The following is a 22,138-nucleotide window of genomic DNA, read 5'->3' on the forward strand; positions in this document are numbered from 1 at the left end:
TCCCTTCCCCAGCATCAGAGAACTGCACTCTCATAGCCCTTCTTCCCCAATCAGTTGATTAGGTGAGGGGTGGAGGAGAGGAAGAACCAAGATAAATGCCCTTCTCCCAACCCCTACACTGTCACCATCCAGGTCTCTATTACTACCTGTGGGCTGGGCCTGCCTGGTCTGCTGCAGAACCTCATTCTTCCCAGGGATACAACTGAGATAGTAACGCTCAGTAGAGCTCTTTCATTGATGCCAATTATTTGCCACTAACTAGGTGACCCAAACTCTGCAGTCATTAGTGGTAACTACAAGGCCAGAATTTTCAGGTCCAGATGATGGACCAAAAGGGCTGTCAGTGTTGAAGCCCTGCAGAAGGACTCTCCTTTTCAAATGAAGGAAGCAGGCAGGGGCATCTGCAGGGTACTTCAAGTGCCATCTCCTAAGGTGCCTCCTTGTCCTTCCCAGCCAAACTGATGTAGTGGATGCCACGGCTGAGCTCCCACAGGGATTTGGAAGCTGGCTGGGTCTGGTAAACTGTTGTTCTGGGTCCTTCTGACTCCTGAGACATTCAAGTGCATGGGTGGGATGTATCTCGGCAAAGAGAAAGGAGCCACTAGAAGGAAGTTTGCTGTACATATTCCTAGGCGATAGAGATGGCAGAGGTGGGGAGGTAGTGAGACCTGGTGGCGGTCCTCCTCAGTGGTTCCAGGAACTAGGGCCTGAGCCCTACAGAGAGGGAGAAATGACATGGGAAATTTAAGAAGCTATTTGCATAAGGGATTTTGTGAAACTTGGGTAACTAGTAGTTCTGCTTTGGGACCAGTAACAAGGTATATTCTCCCCCACCCCGTTTTTTTTCCCCGGAATATAGTGAGAATCTAAGCAGTACAACCAGCACAGGACACTCAGCGGTTTGGCATGCCAAGGGTTCTCAGCTTTGGAGGCCGGGCAGGAGAGGGACTTGAGCCAGCCGAGGGATTTGACTTCAGGCCTCTGAGTTAGACATCCTGTATCTGGAGGTGGGGCTGATGTTCTCCTCCCTCTGCTGTTCTGGGCTGGGAAAGCATGGGAGACGAGATGGAAGCAGCCTCAAGCCCAAGGTCCTAGGGGAAGCCTACCTCATCCCCCATGTGGGGCTGGAACTCAAACTTGAGTGGGGGGCAGAAGACCTGGTTGTACATGTCCATGACAGTGTGCTTGTCGCTTCTGGAATCCAGGTTGTCCACCGCATTCTCAATGACATCCAGCCCCTCGTGGCGAGAGGTCTCCAGGTTGTATTCAGCTGAGAGGTAGGTCCGGAAGGTGCGGGCCAGGCTGGCGTGAAAGCCCAAATCACAGCACTTAGGGAGAGGCATACAACAGAAGGGTGCAGGTGAGAACTTTGCTGCAGAGACAGTGACTACTAGCACTTCCTTCCCCAATATACTGAGTTATGATCACCACCACCCCCCACCACCCTTCCACAGACCTTTCAGCCTGGAGACAAGGGTGCACTTTGGAATCCTACCACAAAAATCACACCAAAGTCCTTAGGAGGAGTTGGGGGGTCAGATTTGGGCAACAGTAGAGCTCCTTTTCAGCTCCCTAAATTCACCATGTTCTTTCTTATCTCTAGGCTTTCACACATGCAGTTAATTCCCTCTGCCGGAAATACTCTCCCTCTCTCCCCCTGCCTAAATACACCTCCTTCTGGTTAGAGGTCACTGCCTTCAGGAAATCCTTCCTGTTCTCATTCTCCCCTCCTCCTGGTGCCCAGAGTTCCCTCCACCTTCCCCACTGTGACACCAATGACTCTGCATTGCAACCATTAGTGTGTCCTCTAGATCATAAGTTCCACGAAGGCAGAACTGCTGACTCCTGTCTACTGCTGCACCTACAGCACCGAGCCCAAGTCCCAGACCCATAGTTGCTGCCCAATAAATACTTGAAAAAGGCATAAATGAAAGGGCTGAAAGAGTGAAAAGGAAAGTCAAAGGGCAGGAAAGAGGAGGGGTCTGGCCTCAGGTCATTGGGGAGGAATGGGCAGGGCAGGGCAGCCACTCTGCCTTGGGATGGTGATAATGGGCTCCCCTCTGCTGTGAAGAGAACAGAGACCTTCTGATTTCCAGACGGGGTGCCCCAGGGTCAGAGGAAAAGGATCCATGAACTTGTATTGAATCTTTATCGAACATCTTCTGGGGCAGATCCCTGTCTGCGTGGGGAGAGGAAAACAAGATAAACCTGTCTGGGCTCCCACACCGGACAATATGGCCTCCGTCCCTGATGTCACTGCTCACCATGTTCTTTCTCCGAGTCCAGTTCTCACTGCAACATCCTGCACAGCTGGTGCTCAGGAGCCAGCGTTCCATTCTCCACTTGTTTAAATTGCCCAATTTTTCCCTTGATAATATCCCACATAAAGCTGATCTGTGTAATTCTGTCTCATTCACTAATTTCTTTCATGTGAGTGTGTCTGACTTAATGAACATACAAACATCTCCTTTACCACACTATGTGCAATTCACTCCTGGAACCCCAACACAGCAACAGCCCTGATCTACAGGAAGGATTTCGGAAGTGCGTGTTGAATATATGAATGCCCAACCTGACTGTGCAGGGGGTCACCAGAGGCCTATCTCCCACCCATGGAAGTGGAAACCATGGGACAATACTCATCTCCCAGGCCCCCAACCTCCAACAGGGCTCAAAAAGGACCACTGGACACTCCAGGATGTTGGCTAAGGACAAAAACCAGTCCTCCCTTCAGTGAATGTTGTGTGCCAGCCCCGACTGTGAGGCCCTGCTCAGTCCCAGACTCCCCAGAGTGCTCACATCGATTAGATCAGAGACGTCATGGATGTAGTATTTGCTTATAGCTGCGTTGGTGGCTGCCAGATTCAGCAAGTAGTCATTTCGGGCCTTCGTGCATTTCAGCTTGTTTTCAGAATACTTAGCCTGCCTCTGGAAGAAGAAAAGAATAGATGTCAGAGCTGAGCCATTTATGGGAGGGATTTGTGGTGTTCTTTATGGTGACTGCCAGCAATTCAATCCCACACACACCCATGGAATGCCTCTATATGCTAGATGAGTAAGAATTGGACCCTGCACTCAGAAGGTTCACCTTACATTGCATGCATGCAGCCAACGACGACACTGTTTGACAAGCATAGGGTTGGCAGATTCCTGGCATGTGGGCCATGGTATCCCTTCTACTTACAGAATGCATCACAAACAAATTAAAGGATTCTTTCCCTTTGAGCCCAGACAAAGGCCTGAGGAAACCATTCAACACAGTATTCCTGGAAGCTTTGTCCAATGGATCAGAGTTGGACAGCAAGATGGAATCTCTTTGTGTTCCTGCCCAAAGGATATGGACAAGGCGGTGGGATCAGAGAGGAGAGAATGTGCAATTCCATGGTAGGCTTTTGGAGAACTTGCAGAGAGGCGCTCTCTGAGTGGGCACTGAGGGACAGATCAGCAGGACTCAGCAGGAAGAGATGGGACGCAGGGGCACGTCATTTCTGAAGGAGGCAACAGCATGAAAGGAGGCCCCACTGGGATGGTGGGTGGAGAACAGAGTATGGAACCTGGTGGGAGGAGGCATTATGGGTTGAGTTGTGTCCCCCAAAAAGATATGTTCAATTCCTAAACCCAGTCCTGTGAATATAACCCTATTTGGAAATAGGATCTTTGAAGATGTGATTACTTAAAATGAGGCCAAACTGGATTAGTGTGGGCCCTGATCTGATATTTCTGGTGTCCTTGTAAGAAGGGGAGAATTGGACACAGAAACAGGGGAGACAGCTATGTGAAGATAGAGGCAGATGCATGAATCTACAAGCCAAGGAACACCAAGGACTGCCAGCAAACCATCAGAAGCTAGGAAAAGGCCAAGAAGGACTCTCCCCTGCAAGTTTCAGAGGGAGCACGGCTCTGCTGACACCTTGATTTTGAACTTCTGGTCTCCAGAATTACAAGACAGTAAATGTTGTTTTAAGTCACCCAGTTTGTGGTCCTTTGTTACGGCAGCCCTAAGAAACTAAGACAGAGAGGCAGCTGTAGGAGCTGCGGGATCAGTTGGTGAAGGGCCTTGGGAGACTTTCTGAGGAAGATTAAGCAATGGGGTGATTTTTTTAATCATAACTGTGTCTGTCAGAAAATAATGAAGGGTGACAAGGAGGCAGGACTGTTGGAGACCAGCAAGAGGATCCTACAATGGTCCAGGAGAGAGATGTCCAGGTCCCCAACCAGGGCAATGACATCAACACTGGAGGTTGCATTCTATTCTCCAAATGCAGCCAGAGTGGGCCTTTAGAGTATAAAATGAGACCTCCTGAGGCCCCTGCTCGCTGTCCTCCAAGGCTTCCTATTACCATCAGAAGAGAACACAACTGCCGCTGATGGCCTGTGAAGCTCTCCATCCCCCGTCCCCTGTCCACCTCTGAGTGGAAACCCATTTCCATGCTCCCCCTCACTCGCTCAGCTCAATCCCTGAAGAGGCCAAGCTCATTCCTAACTTTGGGCCTTTGGACATGTTGTACTTTCTGCCTGCCAGGCCGTCCCTCCAAATCTCTACATGGCCTGCTCCTTCCCATCATTCGGGTCCTGACCCAAAGGTTACATGATCATAGCAGCTTTTATGACAAGCCTGTCTAAAATACACTCCCAGCATCACCACTGCCCCTTCCCCTCCCCAGCACTCTCCATCCCTTTGCCCTGCTTTATGTTTCTTTATAAGCACTTTCCATTACCTGAAATTATATTTTTTGCCTCTTTGTTTACTTGTTGATTGTCAGTGTTCCCCCTCTAGAAAGTAAGCTTTCTAGATCAATCTGCCTTGTTTGTTGTTGGGTTTGTAGCACCCACAATAGTCCCTGCACAAGGTGGGCTGACTGAAGGCCAGGAGGGAGGAGGAGAGTCTGTCTATCTGGATGTGAGTGGTGGGGAGAGGCACGGTGAGGCTGCAGGAGGTGCCAGTCTTGGCTAGGAACCTGACCACCTCCCTGGAAAGCTGTTTCTGTTCTGGGTTTGCCTGGGCAAGAAGAGTAAAGATGGAGTTGGAGAGCTGTCTCACTGCCCCTCTCAGGCCGATGCATCCCACTGCTGAGTAAGGACAGGTAAAGAATCACGATTTTCCTTCCTGATCCAAACACTCCTAAACCTTCCTTATTCCAGATCAAGTTCTTTAAGGTTTTCAGGAGAGGTACTTCCTTGTCCACCTTATAATTCTGAGATCTCCTCTAACTTTTCTCCAGTGTCCTCATAATCTGGGAATTTCCAGAAACAGACTTCTGGCAGTTACATCCTGTGTCAGCCATGCCACCCAACCCCCAAAGGGAGTTTTGATACTCCTGGCCTGTCTTCAGTGGTCCACTATGGCCCTGAGATCATTTTCAGCCCTTTAAGGGATGATGAAATTTTATGCCTGTAAAGGATTTTAGAAGTATTTTAGCTTAATTCATCCAGTTAGTAGGTAAGGAAATGAGAACTAAAGAAAAGCAGCTTGTACACGAGCCAAATGGCTAATTAGTGTACAAATCTGAACTAAAAATTAGCCTCCAGACTCCCCAGCCTTTACTCTCTCTATCCCACTATATTCCGCCCTTTGTCTTAGTCATGTAATTCTTTGCCTAGTTATTTTATTTTTTAGTATATTCACAGATTTGTATAACTATCATCATTAAGTTTAGAATATTTTCATCAACCCTAAGAAATCCTGTACCCTCAGAAGTCATTCCCCTTTCTCCTATCCCTACCTCTACCCCCTTGCAACCATTGATCTACTTTCTATCTCTGTGGATCTGCTTACTCTGGACAGAATTGTACAATATGTGGTCTTTTCTGATTTGTTTCTCTTACTTAGCATATAATTTACAAGGTTCATCCATGCTGTAGCATGTATCAGTACTTCATTTCTTTTTATTGATGAAAATATTCCATTGTATAAATATACCAAATTTTATTCATCTGTTCATCAGCTGATAGACCTGGGTTGTTTTCATTTTGGGGGCTATTATGAATAAGGTTGTTATGAATATTAGTGTACAAGTTTTTGTGCTGACATATGTTTTCATTTCTCTTGGGTAGATAGATACCTAGGAGTGGAATTGTTGAGTCATATGGTAACTCTGTGTTTAACTTTTTGAGGAGCTGCCAGACTGTTCTGCACAGTGGCTGCACCATTTGGCATTCCCACTAGCAAAGTCTGAGGGTTCCAATTTCTCTATATCCTTGTCAGCGCTTGTTATTATCTGCCGTTTTTTTTTTTTTTTAGCCATTCTAGTGGGTGTGAAGGGGTATCTCATTGTGGTTTTGATTTGCATTTCCCTCCTGACTAATGATGTTGAATATCCTTTCATGTACTCATTGGTCACCTGTATGTTTTCTTTGGATAAATGTCTATTCAAATACTTTGCCCGTTTTTAAATTAGGTCCCTGCTTAGTTTTGTGAAGTCTATTTTCCTTTGCTTTCAGTAATTACCCTGGAATTTTATCCTCTTTGCCTCCAGCTACTTTTCCAACTTATCCAAGTCCTGTTGGGTTTTGTTTCTACCCAATCTCCTATAATTTTTAGAGCTAAAGAATCATAAAATTGTAGAATTAGATTTATAGAGGACCAAGTAAACATGTGGCACAATGTTTGGCACATAGAAAGAGCTCAGGAAGTGTTTGCTGATGGCATGGAATGAATGAATGCAGAGAATTCAACAAGAAAATCATAACTCTTTAAGAAGAAAGGAACCTTGTGTACTCTGCCCCTGTAAATTCACCAGCCATGACAGGCATCATCAATTGATAACAGAACTGTTTTTGTCTAAGCCTAGATAGGGCTTCACAATCCTTAATACAGCACTCTGGGCAGCCACTATCAACCGATCAGCGTTGACGTGAACCATGAGACTTATCTGCCACCCCTGTTCTAGTCCAGTGAATTTATTGCACAAATTTAAAAACTGAGACTCAGAGAGATGTTGTAGATGAGGTATTTTCAAAACCCAGCCTGTGTCCAAAATTAGCACTCCTTTCACCATGCCCTATCAAAGGATTTTTCCAGCACCCAAACAGAATGACTCTAAATTTCCCATCTTTGGCTTGGAAATGGCCTTTTCTGAATGGCCCTTGACCAGGTTCCCATGCACTGATTAGTAGCCCGATACTGTTCCCCTTTGTAGAGACACACTCAGTCCCAAGCTCTCCAGCCACTAAACTGATCTCTAGAGCAAGCACCCCCCTTCCCACTGACCAAGGAGCCCCCCACACCTGGTGATCCTTACCCACCCGAGAATATGCTCACTGGACGTGAATCCTGTCACAGTTCAGCCCTCTTGTGGCTGTGCTCCTCCCCCTGCCTGTTGACTCTGGCGCTGGGCCAGGCCTCACAAGCTCCAGCCGAGGCTCAGCCAGCCCTCCCACCCGTGACACTGACCTCTGAGAGACCAGATGCTGGCAGCATCTTTCCACCCCCATAGCCCTGGGGTGCAGAGGAATTGGACAGCACTTTGAAGTCAAGGCTGTCTGTCAGCTGGGAGTAGGACCCCCCACTTCCTGCCTGTCCATGCCTGGGGCCCCCACTTGCCTTCTCCTTCATCTTCTCAATCTTCTTCACAGAGCTGCGGCGCTGGGGCCGGTCCTCGTGCCGGAGCAGATTTATGCTGAGGTCTCCCGATTTGTTGAACTGCTTTTCCTCCTGCTTTTCAGCCTCCTTCAGCTTGCTTTCTGCACTGATGCTCTCCGTGTGGTACATGTGGTAGGTTTTCATGACCTGGGAACACACAAGTACAGGAAATCAGGGGTCTGTTGGGGTCCAGCATGGGCCAGCCCTACTGCTCCCAGCCCCTCCTAAAGTTCTGTGCTCCAGTCTGATCTGTCCCTGCTCTCTTCCCACAATGCACTCTGAGAGCACACACCTTTTTTTTTTTTTTTTTTTTTTTTACTTTTACACAAACTCTCTGAGGACTGGAAATGATAATGGTCATAACCAACATGGCTTCATCATCATCATCATCACCATCAACAACATTTTGACCTGTCATTAAATCCTTATTAAGTACCAGACAAAGCTGGCAAATAGAAAATAAAAAGAAGTAACCATAGACCCTGAGCATTTGGGGGTTCTCAGAGGTAATATGGCAAAGTTGGCCCTTCCTCAGCTGTCCTCTCCAGCCCTTCCAGCCATGACTCTTGCTACACTCCTCCCCTCCCCTCACAGTGTCAATGCAAAAGACCCTCCTCAGGCACTCATGGGACTTCCACAGAACATCCTTCTTACTCACATACACATTATTTTCTTAGCTGTTCCCTTAAGTAAAATTGACCTGCAAATGGCTCTGTCACCAAAAGTAGATACCCAAATAGGTGTTCCATGATTCCCAGAATAAACACATCCTTGGCTATAACATGAATTCCTGTAAAGCAAATTGCACTTCACTACTCCACTTCCATAAGAAAAATTAGTATTATCATAACAACGGAATTTTAGAGCCAGAAGAATCCTATTCATCATCTAATCTAAATAGTAAATTTTACAGCTAGGGAAACTGAGGCCCAGAGGGGCAAAGTGGCTTGTCCAAGGTCATACAGTCTATCAGTGTAGTCTCTACACTTTACAGCCACCACCATGATCAAGATACAGAACATTTCATCACACCAGAAAGGTCCTTCATGCCCCTCTGCAGTCATTCCTCAACTCCCATCTCCCGGCCCCAGGCAACTTCTGATTCACTTTCTGTGACTACAGATTGGTTGTGTGTGTTCTAGAATTTCATATAAATGGAATCATACAGTATAAACTCTTTTGGGTCTGCCTTCTTTCCCTCAACATAATTTTTTTTAGAGCCATCCACATTTCTATGTCTCAGTAAATCATTTTATTGCTAAGCAGTATTCCATATTATGGATACACCACAATTTATCCATTCATCTGTTGATGGTTATTAGGGTTCCTTATAGTTTTTGGCTACTATGAACAGAAAAGCTTATGTACAATTCTTTGTGAAGACATATATTTTGATTTCTCTTAGGTAAATAACTGGGAATGGAAGTGTATATTAAGCTACATTAGAAATCTGAACTCTTGACTTTTAATCCACCACATTTTCTACTATCTCACACTGTTTCCTTAATTCATTAACATTTTCTCAGCAGATGTGAATATTCTGGCAGCCTGAGAGCAGGCTGGGCAGCCCCATACCAACAGTATCCTACCCCTGGTCCCCAACTAGGAGTACACTTTTCCTTTGAAAATCAAGTTTATGATCATCTTTCTCTGCTAAGAACCTCAAGGTATTTCTGAAATTCATGGCTCTTGAGACTAACTTATGCTCTTCTCCTTTTGTTTGATAATTACAGCAACTGAAGAGTGGAAGCTCCCAGCAAGAGCCCCCACTGGGGATGGGATGTGCTGCTGCCTGACCAGTTCCTATAAGTCAAGGAACTTGGAATGAAGTACTGGCAAGCCCTACAACCCTATTCATTCTCATCTGACATTCTGTGGAGTGAGTTTATTAGAATGAGGAATTCTTCTATGACTTTTATCATAAAATCACAGAATTCATCTGCTGCTTGGAAGGTTCTTTTCGTCTGGCCAAGAGTCAATGGGAACAATATTGTAGAACAAGACACAAAAATATGGGCTCTGGGGCCAAATGTCTGGGCTGAATCCTGGTGCTGCTACTTTCCAGCTGTGTGAACTTGGGCAGATTGTGTAACCTCTCTGACTTCTGCTTCCTCATCTGTAAAATGGGGGTAGTAGTGGCACCTACCCTCATGGGTTTGTTGTAAGACTAAATGAGTTAATTTCTGTAAAGTTCTGAGAAAAGTACCTGCCTCATAGTAAGAGCCATTTAGGCATTAGCTGCTATCATCATCATGATGATAATCATTATCATCACTGATTTCAGCTGAGCTGAAACCTTGACGCTATTCACTTGACCATAACTTTAGATAAATGCTTACCAACTCTGTAGAACATTAGCTAATGTGAAAAAAAAAATGTTTCTTCCTCCTTCATTCTGAAAACCTCCCAAGCTTTCAAAACAATAAATAATTAAAAATGCAATCAAATTTTGTTTTCTGTGTCTTGTTGGAAAGACCTCTTCTCTACTTCCCACCATTTTTGCTCATTTGAAGTTGTCCTAAAGCCCTACAGACTCCCTTCTTGCTGAATTTATCCACTCTTTATGCTGGTTCTACTAAGATTATTTCCAAACTAAATGGACCAGAAAGTTTGCTGTATTGATGTATCCTGGACATCTAGTGGCCAAAAGGAATTACTGCAGGCTTTTAGATAACCAAAGCAGTTACCTAATTTCAATGATCTTTATGCCATGGTTTCTAGGAACATAATGCAGCTAAGAGTTGGGGATGGCTGCTGAAGGCTGGTTCCAGGACCCACGCTTTCCCCCAGTCTCAAGACTTTTTACCCTCCCTCCATAATCACAAATACCACTGGTTTCCTTGCTCTATCATCTCTTCCCTGGTGCTGCTTATTTCTGGTCTCCACTCCTCTCTGGATTAAATGATTCCTGATAAATCCACTTTTCCTGTTTCAGTTTCTGAGGCCTACTTACCTCACCACTAATCCTATCACCTGTGTTGGGGAGATCAGAAGAAGAGTGAGCATTTCCATTTGCAAGTAGATCTTCCTATCCAAGCATCCAGCCAGCCGTCCAGCCATCCACTCACTCAAGGTCAGCATCCCAGCCAGGTGTTCTTGTCCTTCCACATTTTCCTTTGTCTACCATTCTAGTCTTCCTGAATCAAAGAGCACTCTTTCTGCTCTCCAACAAGCTAACCTTCCTAGTATAGTCTCTGAACTACATTCCAAAGATCCCATGTATGAGAACATAGCCCTGACTGCCCTGGGGCCAAAGTCCCTGTGATCCAATTGAAGGTTCCTGATCCCAAGCACAGCAGAGAAGTCGATTTGCACAGGGTGACTTATGTCAGACAGCTGCCACCGAAGATTTTACCTGGGGGCCTCTTTGAAATGGATCTAACTATTTACACCCAGAATCCTTTAGCTGTTTCCTTTATTTAATTACTTGAAAAATAGGCTTCAGTTTAGAAGGTCCTTAGTGCAATAGCCTAAACAAGTCTGCTCGATATTGCCAGTCCAAGATACGTAATAATAGTTAAACTTGTCTATTACTTTAGAGTCTGAAAACCTCTTTTTATTAACCCTGACGGACATTTCAATTAACCCCAATCATGAGAGGCAGTGTGACGACAATACCAGTTAACAGCAGTGATAGGAGCTAACATTCACTGAGTGTTTACTACGTACCAGGCCCTGTCCTAAGCACGTCACACAGATGAATTCATTCATTTCTCACAAGAACCCTATGAGATAAGTGTCATTATGATGCCTGTATTACAGATGTAGAGATGGTGGCCCAGAAAAGTTTTTCAAGGTTGCAAAGGTAGTAAGTGGCAGAGCCAAGGTTCAAACCCAAACTGAATGACCACAGAGCCCGGGCTTAATGGGTTCATGGTTGTTTTGCTTTCTTGGCACCCCTTCCTCCATAAAATAAGTTCCATAAAATAAGGGACTTCTACCTCATGGCATTCAGGAGACCTGGTTTTGAGACTCCACCTTTCCATTTCTGGCTGGGTGGGAAAGGCTTGTCCTCTCTGGGTCTGCCTGGTGAAGAGCAAATGAAGGGTGAATGGAAAAGTGCTCTGTAAACTGCAAATATAAAGTGCCTGCCTGACAACAGTGTGCCGGGGCTGAGAAGGAGGCAGAGGTAGATGCAGGAGTTCAGCTGAGGTGAAGTTGCTGAGACTGTCTTCAATTTGAGATCTCCAAAGGGCCCCTCAGAGGCACTCATCCACCTTAGTGCCAGGTGGGAGGTTCACTTTCTAGCCCTCCAGACCCTAACTGGAATTACTCTGATTGTAATTCTCAGAATGTAAGAGCCAGAAAGTCCTCTTGATGTACTAAGCCTTTCCTGAAGGAAACTGAGGATCAGAAACAGCAAGTATATTGTTCAAAGCCACACAGCAAGCCAGAGCAGAGACTAGAGGCCAGGTCTTCTGACCCATAGGCAATGTCTTTTCTGGTAATTGTGCTGCCTTTTGCATCTTTCCAAATCCTCAGATTGTGGAAACAGGAAAGTAGTATCTGCCCAGACCTTCCAACCCTCATTGAAATGTAAAAGAGGGCAAATAAAAGTCTGGAAGCTGACAGCAACAATGAAGGAGCATGCTGGGTAGGATAAGGATCAGTTGTTAGAAAACAGCTTCTCAGTGATGCAGTCCCTGTGGCTTCCTCTATCCCATGGGAAGGGCCAGCCCTGAGCACATCAAGCCCATCAAATCCTCTGTCTCCTACATCAGGGTATAGGTGCAATCTTGGGCCAATGCATGCCAAAGACATCCTTGAGGGAAAAGAGAAGTCCCAAAATTTCAATCTGACTACCCATACTCTGTGAAGCCTATGTTCTCTATAGAAGTTAAATCCCTACCTTATCTAACCATTTTGCATGTTTATAGACTGCCTGTACCAAAGTGCAAACATGCAAAGTTCATGAGGATCAGGACCTTGTTCACGATCATATCCCCTATACTAAAGAATGGTACCCAGCAGGTACTATTATATATTGGCATGAATGAATGAAGTGCTGACTTGGCTGGTTGACAGGCTGGATGCCTGGCTACATAGATGGCTGGCTGGCTGACTGGATAGATGGAAGGATGAATGGATACATGGACAGAAGGAGGGAGGGTAGAAAGGAGAGAAGGAGAGAAGGAGGGAGAAGGGAAGGAGGGAGGGAGAAAGGGAGTTGGGGTAGGAAGGAGGGTGAATGGGCAGCAGGGGGAAGGTGCTGTTCTACTGCCTTTAATGTTGTGAGTGTATTGGGGGTGGGAGCCAGTTACACCTCCAGTCATTAAATATTATATTGAACAGCTAATCATGGGCCAGGTATTACAATGGGTACTAGAAATACTATATTGTGGAAGAAAATGTCTCTGTCCTCACAGAATACACACTCTCCTGGGGAGACAAATGAGCAATTATCACAGGGTGTGTGAAGTGCTATGATGTATGCAGGGTGCTAAAGGAAGGCTCCCTGGAGGAAGGACATCTAAACTGAACCTTGAAGGAAGAGTAGCCAGTAGCTGGGAGAACAAGGCATGGGGGCGTGGAGTGTTCCAGACAAAGGGAGCAGTCTGAGCATTAAGGCCAGGGAGAGCAGGAGTCAAAGAGGGTTGAGGAACAGTTTATAGGTAGAAGAACATCAGGCGTTTGTTCGTTTGAGCACTAGCCAACATAGCTACTTCCTTATCCTTCCCCAACAACTCCCCCTCAGTGGACATCTGTTGTTTTTCTCCACCCAGTAGAATCCAGTTCTCCTTTAGCTGGACCAGCTTCCTGATTTTCTTTGAGGAAATCCCCCAAATTCCCCTCCACTACTCTTCTGAGTCCATGAGGTTCATGTAAAAATGACTGCATCATCCAATCTAGGCGTAAGACCCGGGCCTGGCCAATCAGTAAGCGTTATGTTAATATGACCACAGTGATTGGGGCTCATGATCCCAGCCAAGCCAATTAAAGACCGGGACTTTCGCTGCAAACAGTGAGAAGAAGTGTTCACTTTCCACTGGGGGAGCTGAACTGATAGGAAGTAATCTCGCAGTGCTGAGGACCATCTTTCCTACCACATGAGAGATGTTTGCCTGATCATGAAGCCAACACAAATGGAAAGCAAAATTAATTTCCAAAGGTGTTGCGTGAGCCCCTGGATCCAGCTATACCTGAGCTACCTTCTCATGTGATTTAATAAATTGTCATTTTTATATAGGCCAGTTTGTACTGAATTCCTGTCCCTTGCCACTGAATGAGTCCCAGAAGGTAGTCTTCCTTCCCTTCTAGCTTCCCTACTATCCATATCAATCCTGGTCCCAACTGGCCTAACCTATTACAATGACTCATAAACAAATAATACTGACTGACTGAATAGAGGAGACCTCAAGAAGCTACTCACTCCATAGACTGGCTTCCTGCTTCCCTGCTGTTGGATGTACCACTCCCTCAGCCCAGGCAACTTCCACTGTTGTTACAGATCCAAATCAAATGCCATCTCTTCTCTGCTGCTTTCCTGATGCCCAGGTAGACTTCATGCCCCACCCCCTGTTCCTTCATCCTATGTCCCCACTAAGACACTTGTCACACTGTGTATCTGCTGAAGACACAAGCCATGCCTCATCCTTCTGGACACAGTGGATGATCAATATGTATGTGCTAAGTGAATGGATGCCCTGGCAGGAGAGCTAAAAGAGGCAAGGAGTTTGCCTAGAGAGAAGCCTCATCTCCCTAATCTTCTCAGGATCAGTTGCATCCCTAGATGAAACTACACACACCCTGGCCAGCAAGGCTGTGAGGGTCCAGCAGAGCCTGCCTTGCCCTGAGTCTGAGATGTGCCCCTTCCCTCCCTCCTAGGCAGAGAGGCATAAAGAAACAAGTTTCAAAGGAACCGCAGCGTCTCTCTAGCTTTATGCCTTCATTCCACAGATGGGGGAAATTAATGACCAGGGTCCAGGTAACTTGTTCTAGTTGTTTTAGCAAGATTTTAGGTATTACACAGATACGTTATTAAATAATACCAACTGGCATAGTGAGGGGTTTCTACCCTTTTAAACTCTCTTGGAATCCTTCTGATTATAGCAGGAGGAAAGACTCCCTTTGGTGCTAACATGTCTTCAATGCTTCTCTGCTTTGGCAGATATGTTAGAATTAGCAACATTGTTTCATTTTCATTAAATTTATAGATCCTTTCTATTTGAATCAAATCGTTTTCCGTTTGCCAATGTGAAATATTGTTTCTTTCCATAATAAAAGCAGTTTATATATATTTATATGACTATTTTACTTAATCATGTAAGCAACTTAGAGTGGTGCCTAAGCACACACTCCGGAGCAGGCTCTCCCACTTCCCCGCTGGGTGACCTTGGGCTGGTTACCTGGCCTCTCTTTGCCTTAGAGCCCTTCTTCCAATACTGGAGATGTTCATAATAACACCCATCTCAGAGGGTTATAACAAGGATTAAATGGGTTAATACACATAAAGCATTTAGACCAGTGCCTGGCACATGATGAGTACCATTTAAGAGTGGAGACTATAATCTTTAGGGATATGAAACAATCTCCAAAATATAACAACAAAAGCCAGACGCAGAACAGTATGTATAGTTGCTACCACTTCTGTAAAACAAGGGCGTGTGGGATACCTCCCTACACGTATGCTTATTTACGAATAAAATCTCTCTGGTAGGAGACACCCGGACACTAGAACTAGTAACCGAGGGAAGAAGAGTCAGGCAACAATGACATACATTTCACTGTGTACCTTGGTATGCTGTTTAATTACTTTTCTTTGCCAAGTGCATGCATTATGTACTTTTAAAATTTGTAATAATTTATTATTACAGAGGCAATATGCATGCATTGTATAAAATACACAAAAACGACAAAACATATTCTCAGAGATCACCACTGTTAATATCTCAGTGCATACCCTTTCAAATGTTTTTTTCATAAATATACAAACATTTTTAAACAAACCATGATCATCCTATATACATGACTTTGCAACCTTCTTTTTTTATAAGTTAGCAATCTTAACCTCTCTATCTCAGTAAATTTTCATCTCATCTAATACCCTGTCCATATTCAAATTTTCCAGTTGACCCTCAAATGTCCTTTACAGCTATTTGTCCAAACCAATAAGGAATACAGGACCACACACACTGTACTCGGTTATTATGCCCCTTAATTCTCTCTTTAATCTGGCATAGTTTTGACTTCAAAAAAAATCATACTGACTTGCTGAAGAAACCTGGCCAGTTGCCCTGCAGAATGCCTCACCTCCTAGATTTGTCTGATTGCTTCCTCCTAGCATCCTTTAGTTTGTTCCTCTATCCCCAGGGTTTCCCATAAGCTGCAAGTCATAGCTAATTCTCCTTCTGGGGGGCAGGAAGTAGCAGAATACATACCAGGTTGGGTTACATACTTGCATCACACCAGAAGTGGTCTACCATTAGTGATGCTAAGACTGATCCCAGGAAATGGGTGATGACAGTCTCATCAATCCAACATACCTTTCTGGCCTCAAGACGGTAACCTGGGTGGTGTTACTTGGCACTATAGGTCCTCCATCGAGGAGTGAGACATTAACACTGTAATATCTATTTTTACATTTAAAAACTAAACAAAATTTAAAAAGGAAAGAACCTCTGGCTCAAGTATGGAGAATGCATAATATAGAGCAAGGCTGGTGAATGGGAAACCAATGAGGAGGTAGTTACACTTATTTAGGCAAAGTATTCTCAGGGCTCAGGCTGGCACAGTGACAATGGGAGATGGAAGAAAGAGGAAAGATTCAGAACTCTATAGGAAAAATATTTATGCTTCATTCTTTCATGAAACAAATAATTACTTAGCACTAATGTTTTGCTAGGCACTGTGCTACACCCACCCCACACACCCACACCCACTCTCCTTGGAACAAGCCAGAGAGGTGGGTTGGTAGCATCCCCATATTCTAGGGAGGGACTGAGGCACAAAGGGTTTCATGACCTGCCCAAGGTCATACCAGGTGGCCGGGCCTTGAACCTAGGCCTGCCTGACTCCAAAACCTGTCCTCTTCGCAGCACACAAAGCTGATTTTCCATCAATTAATTAGTACTGGGAGAGTCAGAGAGAGAGAGAGAGAGAAAGAAAGTCAATTTAAATAAAAATATTCAGCAAATGACAGAGGGCCCAATGTCAGGGGTCACAAATGAATGCAGGCTTGGAGACACCATTCTAGGAAGACACAGTGAGCCAAGGATGGAACTGGGACCAGAACACCACTCCCATCCCTGAGGGTGGTCATCAGGAGAGAACCAACTTTGGAGAAATTTGCCTGGGGTTCAGAGTTGATTTCATACCCTGAGTCCAGTGCACAGTCAACTCAAGGCTTTATCAAGTCAAAGGCAGAGCCCATTCATTAGTCCAATTAGTGTCTACCTGCAACCAGCTGCTTCTGGGTGTAGCCCGTCCTAAGACCCATTCCACGTGGCCCTGAACAAAGTTGCAGGGGCCCTCCTGCAGCCCAGGGCTTGGAAGGCAGCAGAGTTAACGAGCATGGAGGAAAGGCTGTAGATGCTAAGGCATCTGTCAGTTTATGGCACAACAGATGCATTTCATGATCTAGAAATGTATTGAAAATCTGAATATATTTTTAGCTGAACAATAAAAACAGAATGGCTTTTTTGTTGTTATTTATTTCTTTTGTTTTGTTTTTGCCTCTTCTAGAAGGATTAGAACACGGCTTCTGCCCTCTTTCCATCCCAGGCCAATACATGATCAAGGGCTAAATACGTCCGGCCGATGGTAGTTCAAGGAAAAAGAAGTGAGATGGCATGTGTGTGTGTGTGTGTGTGTGTGTGTGTGTGTGTGAGAGAGAGAGAGAGACAGAGACAGAGACAGAGACAGAAAGAGCACAAGCACATGGGCTTGTGCACTTTAGAGAGGAGGGTGCCTTGAGGGGGTAGGGATAGGGCAGAGGGAAGGCTTATTGAATTAATTAGTGAATGAATAAACTAACAAAATGTCCATCCCAGCAGTGCCTCTGCATCCTTCTTGGCTGCGGAAGGAGACAAGCCTTTTCCCTAAAGTGGGTGATGGATGGCTTTTAACATTTCTCTCCATCACCATTACACCCAGGAGCCATTATTAGTAACCCGGAAAATGACCACCACCTCCTCCTTTATAAAAAATTAAATAGCAAAGAAAGTCTACATTATTTGCTCTTCAATTTTCCTCAGTTACTGTGGTCATTACCCTGGAGTTCCAAGAGCAGGAGGAAGTGGTGGGGGAAGGAGTGTAAAGACTTATGTCACCAGTCACGGTAACTAGAAAGTGCTCAAAAGATATACCCAGTAATGAATCATAGGATTTGAACTCCAAAGTCCCCTGAGCAGCTGGGTGGCTGTGGAAGTCTGTTTGCAAAGATGGCCTCAATAATTCCTTCCATCTCCATAGGCAGACCTCTTTTTACTGTGACTTTCTGCTCCTCCCATCAAAAGGTAAAATTTACTTTTCCACCCTATGACTCTGGGCTTGGCTATGTCACTTGCCTGGGCCAATGGGATATTAGCAAATGTAACACAAGTGGAGGCTTGAAAATTGATTGTACATTGGGTTTGCCCACTTTTAGTTGTAATTAAAACCCTAAGACCAGGATGTAACAGCCTGCTGGGGTGGTCACACTTTCGAGAACCAAGATGCCAACCATTAGGCATGTGAGTGAGGTCATCTTAGACCATCCTACCCCAGGTGCTTGGCCAGAAGTAAGTAGTCCAGTTTAACCCTACCCAAATTGCAGGCCCACAGAATTGTGAGCAAATAAAATCATTGTTGGTTTTGAGGTGGTTTGTTAGGCAGCAATTGATAACTAAAGAAAAATGGCCTTAAGCAAGCCTTTTACTACTCCATGCTTCAGTTTCTTCATCTGTAAAATGAGGTTGTGTGAGCTTTAGTTACATAATACATATAAATGTACCCACTACAGTGTGAGATACATCCTAAGCACTCAATAAATGGCCACAGCTGTTATTATTACACTTGTTTGACAATAAACAAAATGAGATCCAAAGAGGTTAATTAAGATGGCCAAGCTAGTAAGTGATGCAGCAGGAATTCAAACCCAGGTGTGTCTGGGATCAATTTGCTGTGCTGTGATCCTACGTTGCCTCCCCTGCTGGGAATTCCCTTTTTCTTTCCCTCTTTCCCTCTGCTTCTTTAATTCCTACCCATCCAAAGGCAGCAAGCTCAAAACTCACTCTTGATCACAGCAACCCACCTGGTTCCCATCACTTTTCTAAACCCCCATGCTTTCCCTTCCTCCACTACCACCACTCACCCCCCAAAATCAATCTCTCACACCTGCACACACTCCCCCTTTCATTTATTCACTCAGTAAACACCTACCGATCACCTGCCATGTGCCAGGCTCTGCCCCGACAAAACTCACAGTCTAGGTGCCCTCCCCTCCAAGTTCACACATGTAGCATTTATTATGCTCTGTCTTCTGCTGTTGTATAAACCGTTCACATACTTTAGTCTTGTCTCCCTGCCCAGATTATAAGCTCCTTGCAGGCGAAACCAGTTTCATTTATTCATCATCCCTCCCTCTCTCCTATGCTTCAACAGTCACCCTGGGAACACTGGGATGTACAAGACACTTTGGCAGAGGCTGACTCTTGAAATGTTCCCAATTCTCCACCTTGCCTAGAGCAGAGCTGGGCCCACAGTGGATATCCGTAATAACGGAATTTAACTGGATTTCTGGGTAACTATGAAGACTTAGTGTGCAGTCGTCAAATGACCTGGAAGGGGGTTGTGTGGGGCACCCTGGAGGGTCCCACTCCTCCAGAGGTGGCAAAAAGAGAGAGCTGGGCCCTTCCTCCTGCAGCAGCTGCTAATACCCCTTCTCCAGGCTGCTGGGAGCATGCTGAGGCAGCTTCCATCTTGGCATGGGCTGAGCCAGCCCTCCTGGCCCAGTGTTGGAGCCCAGTGGTATTTCTGTGCAGCCACCCTGCCCCATGGTCAGTGGGGCAGATGCGAATGTGGCTCCTGTTGGATTCATGGCAGTGAGCAAGGCACCAGCACTTCAGGGAACAGGAAAAGACACCATCATCCCGTGGGTCTCTGACACCTGCCTAGCCCCTCCTAGTCTACAAACCAGACAGAAGTTCTACTGCCATCCTCACTTTTCACAGATGCTGAGACTGGGAAACTGAGAGGTGAAGTGGCTTGCCCAAGACCACACAACTGAGTTTTTGAAACTTAATTAAGTCCATGCTCCACGGCCGAGAACCTGACTCCCAGGGAGTTTATACAGTACAACTGGGCAGATGGGATCTAGACAATGAAGATAATTAATAGCCCAAGGGATTTTTGTAAAACTGCCACAGGAATTCAAAGGCCAGAGGTGACTTTCTAAAGGTGGTAGAATTGGATCTGGTCTGAAAGATGAGTGCAACACAGACAGAGGACAGAGGGCAATCTCAGGCAGGGGAACTGCCGGAGTAAAGCAGCAGAGGAGGAAGGTATTTGGTGTGAGTAGAGAGCATCAAGGACAGGAGCTAGATGGACCCCACAAGAAAGGCCTGAGGCATATGCAGGGGCAACTAGAGACCTAGAGAGGTCCTGGGATGTGGAAATAACGTGCTTGAACATTGTGGAAGAAAGTGATGAATTCAAAAAGGTGCCTGAGGAGAACAAAAGGGACCTAGACGGGGAACACTGGGCCTAGCCAAATCCTCTGCTGAATGCTAAGTAGGAAAATCCCATTTAGTTATCAGCCTTGCACATTGCTCGCCCACCCCTCCCCCACCCTAATTGTACACAACAGCCTAGTTTCACATTCTCCAAGGAGGCGTAAATCATAATAATGACAATAGTAATGTTACAAACTTCTGGTCTACCACGCATTTTTGGCTTCTTTGTTCTTAGCTTTACATATATGACCTCTCTAATTCTCACTAGGGTATATAATCAGTAGATATTTTTATTTCCATTTAACAACTGGAATCTCAGTGTCTGGTTTTAGCATCTGTACTTTAAACCACTAGGCTATTCTCCCTCCCAATGCCCAGCTTCCTCCAAGCAGTATGTTTTTTTCCAGAAATAATAATTTTTTTATTTAGAAAAACAATGCTTCTTGTTCTAAGCAATGGCCCAACTAAAAATTGTCCAGGGCTCAAGTTTTGCTCCTTACTTGGAATCATAGAATGTAGAGTTCCAACTATTATAGATTGTCCCCTAGGATCTCTCAACCCCATTTGACTTGTTGGGGAACTGGACCCCAGAAAAGTCAATATCCAAAGTCCCATGGCTGTTTGGAGTCTGAGGCAGGCCTTCTGAACTGAAGACTCAGGCTCTCGGGCAAAGGCTCTCAGCCTTCAATGAGTCTACCACCTGCTGGCCATCCAGGACATAGATAGAAGAGAATGAAACCAAAGAGAGGCGTCTTCTCCCAGCCTGCTGTTCTTTGCCCTCATAACTGGGATTTTCAAATAGATTTTTAGCAGCAGAAACTAACCCTCCCACCCCTTTTAATGAGAAATTTTATAAGTAACACCTACATATTTAAAACATAGAGTTTTTACTCTACTCTGTCTCAGATGTAAGGGGCCTAGAGCTCTACTTGCTGGGCCTATCCCATGCTGCTCTCCAAGGAAGCCAAAGGTTCCTCGAAGCACAGTCTGTAAATCCCTGCACCAAAGCCTATGGTGTTTGTATTCCCCCATGCACTCACCTTCTTCAATTCTAACAGCCACCTCAAGTCTGGTTAGCTCTTAACTCCAGGAAGGTGGTTAGGTCAGTTCTAGGCCAAATTGTCATGTACTGAAATTATTCCCCAGAGATGACAAGGCATGTTCATCCCCATCAGCTCATGGGATCCTCAGAAAAGCCCAGTGAGATGGGGTCACCTCCATTTGACAGATGATGACACTGAGACTCAGATAAGTTACACCCCTGCCCCAGGTCCCAAAGTCAGGCAGGAGCAGGGCCTAGACTCCAGCCTGTCCTACCTGACTAAAAAATCGACACAGCTACCCTCAGGAGCTTTCAATCCATCACTCCCCAGCCTCAATGTTGTGTCTTTTGCTTTAGTAGATAATGCATTCCCATAACTGGCAGATCATTTTAATCTCTAGTGAACTTTTAGCAATTGAAGATGCCCAGGGCCCACCCCAGATACACAGAATTAGAATCTGGGGCTCTAAAGTCATTATATGCTGCCATGATGGCCTGCTGTCAGTCTGCTAACAAGACATGGTACAAAGCCCCAGAGTCCTTACAGACTTCTGCTTAGCCTCTCTCCAGCTCTGGGTACTGAAGAAAGGGGACCCAATCTAAAATGACAGCAGAACTTACTGTGTAGAGCTCATTGGTGACCTTCAGGAGCTCCTCGTGCATCTGCAGGCCAATCTCCTTGCTCTGGAATATGGAAGAACAAATGTCAGAGGGTGAGAAAGTTGCTGGTTGCATTGGCCAATTTCTTTTCAACACAGGTCAAGAATGTTTGGGGTGGAGTGGGAAGGGGGCAGGAATCACAATAAACCTCACTAATCTAGATCTGAATTCCTCAACTTGAAACAAATCCACAGAGAGAGGCTC

At 45.4% G+C, this 22,138-nt stretch overlaps 1 protein-coding gene across 8 annotated transcripts in view; it reads right to left on the bottom strand.

The window, feature by feature from the left end:
• The window catches only part of SRGAP3 (SLIT-ROBO Rho GTPase activating protein 3), a 355,578-nt gene that overhangs the window by 67,670 nt on the left and 265,770 nt on the right, over nucleotides 1-22,138 (bottom strand). For all 8 annotated transcript variants that reach the window (XR_005211341.1, XM_037800919.1, XM_037800931.1 and 5 more), the window contains 4 exons: nucleotides 21,896-21,958; nucleotides 7,544-7,729; nucleotides 2,800-2,928; nucleotides 1,107-1,328 (listed from right to left, as the gene is read on the bottom strand). Coding sequence is in view for 7 of the 8 variants with exons in the window: in XM_037800919.1 (XP_037656847.1) it covers nucleotides 1,107-1,328; nucleotides 2,800-2,928; nucleotides 7,544-7,729; nucleotides 21,896-21,958 (600 nt within the window). In the remaining variant the exon portion in view is untranslated. The remainder of the gene's footprint in view (nucleotides 1-1,106; nucleotides 1,329-2,799; nucleotides 2,929-7,543; nucleotides 7,730-21,895; nucleotides 21,959-22,138) is intronic.

This window comes from Choloepus didactylus, chromosome 1 (assembly GCF_015220235.1).
Source record: "Choloepus didactylus isolate mChoDid1 chromosome 1, mChoDid1.pri, whole genome shotgun sequence".
Lineage (NCBI taxonomy): Eukaryota > Metazoa > Chordata > Mammalia > Pilosa > Megalonychidae > Choloepus > Choloepus didactylus.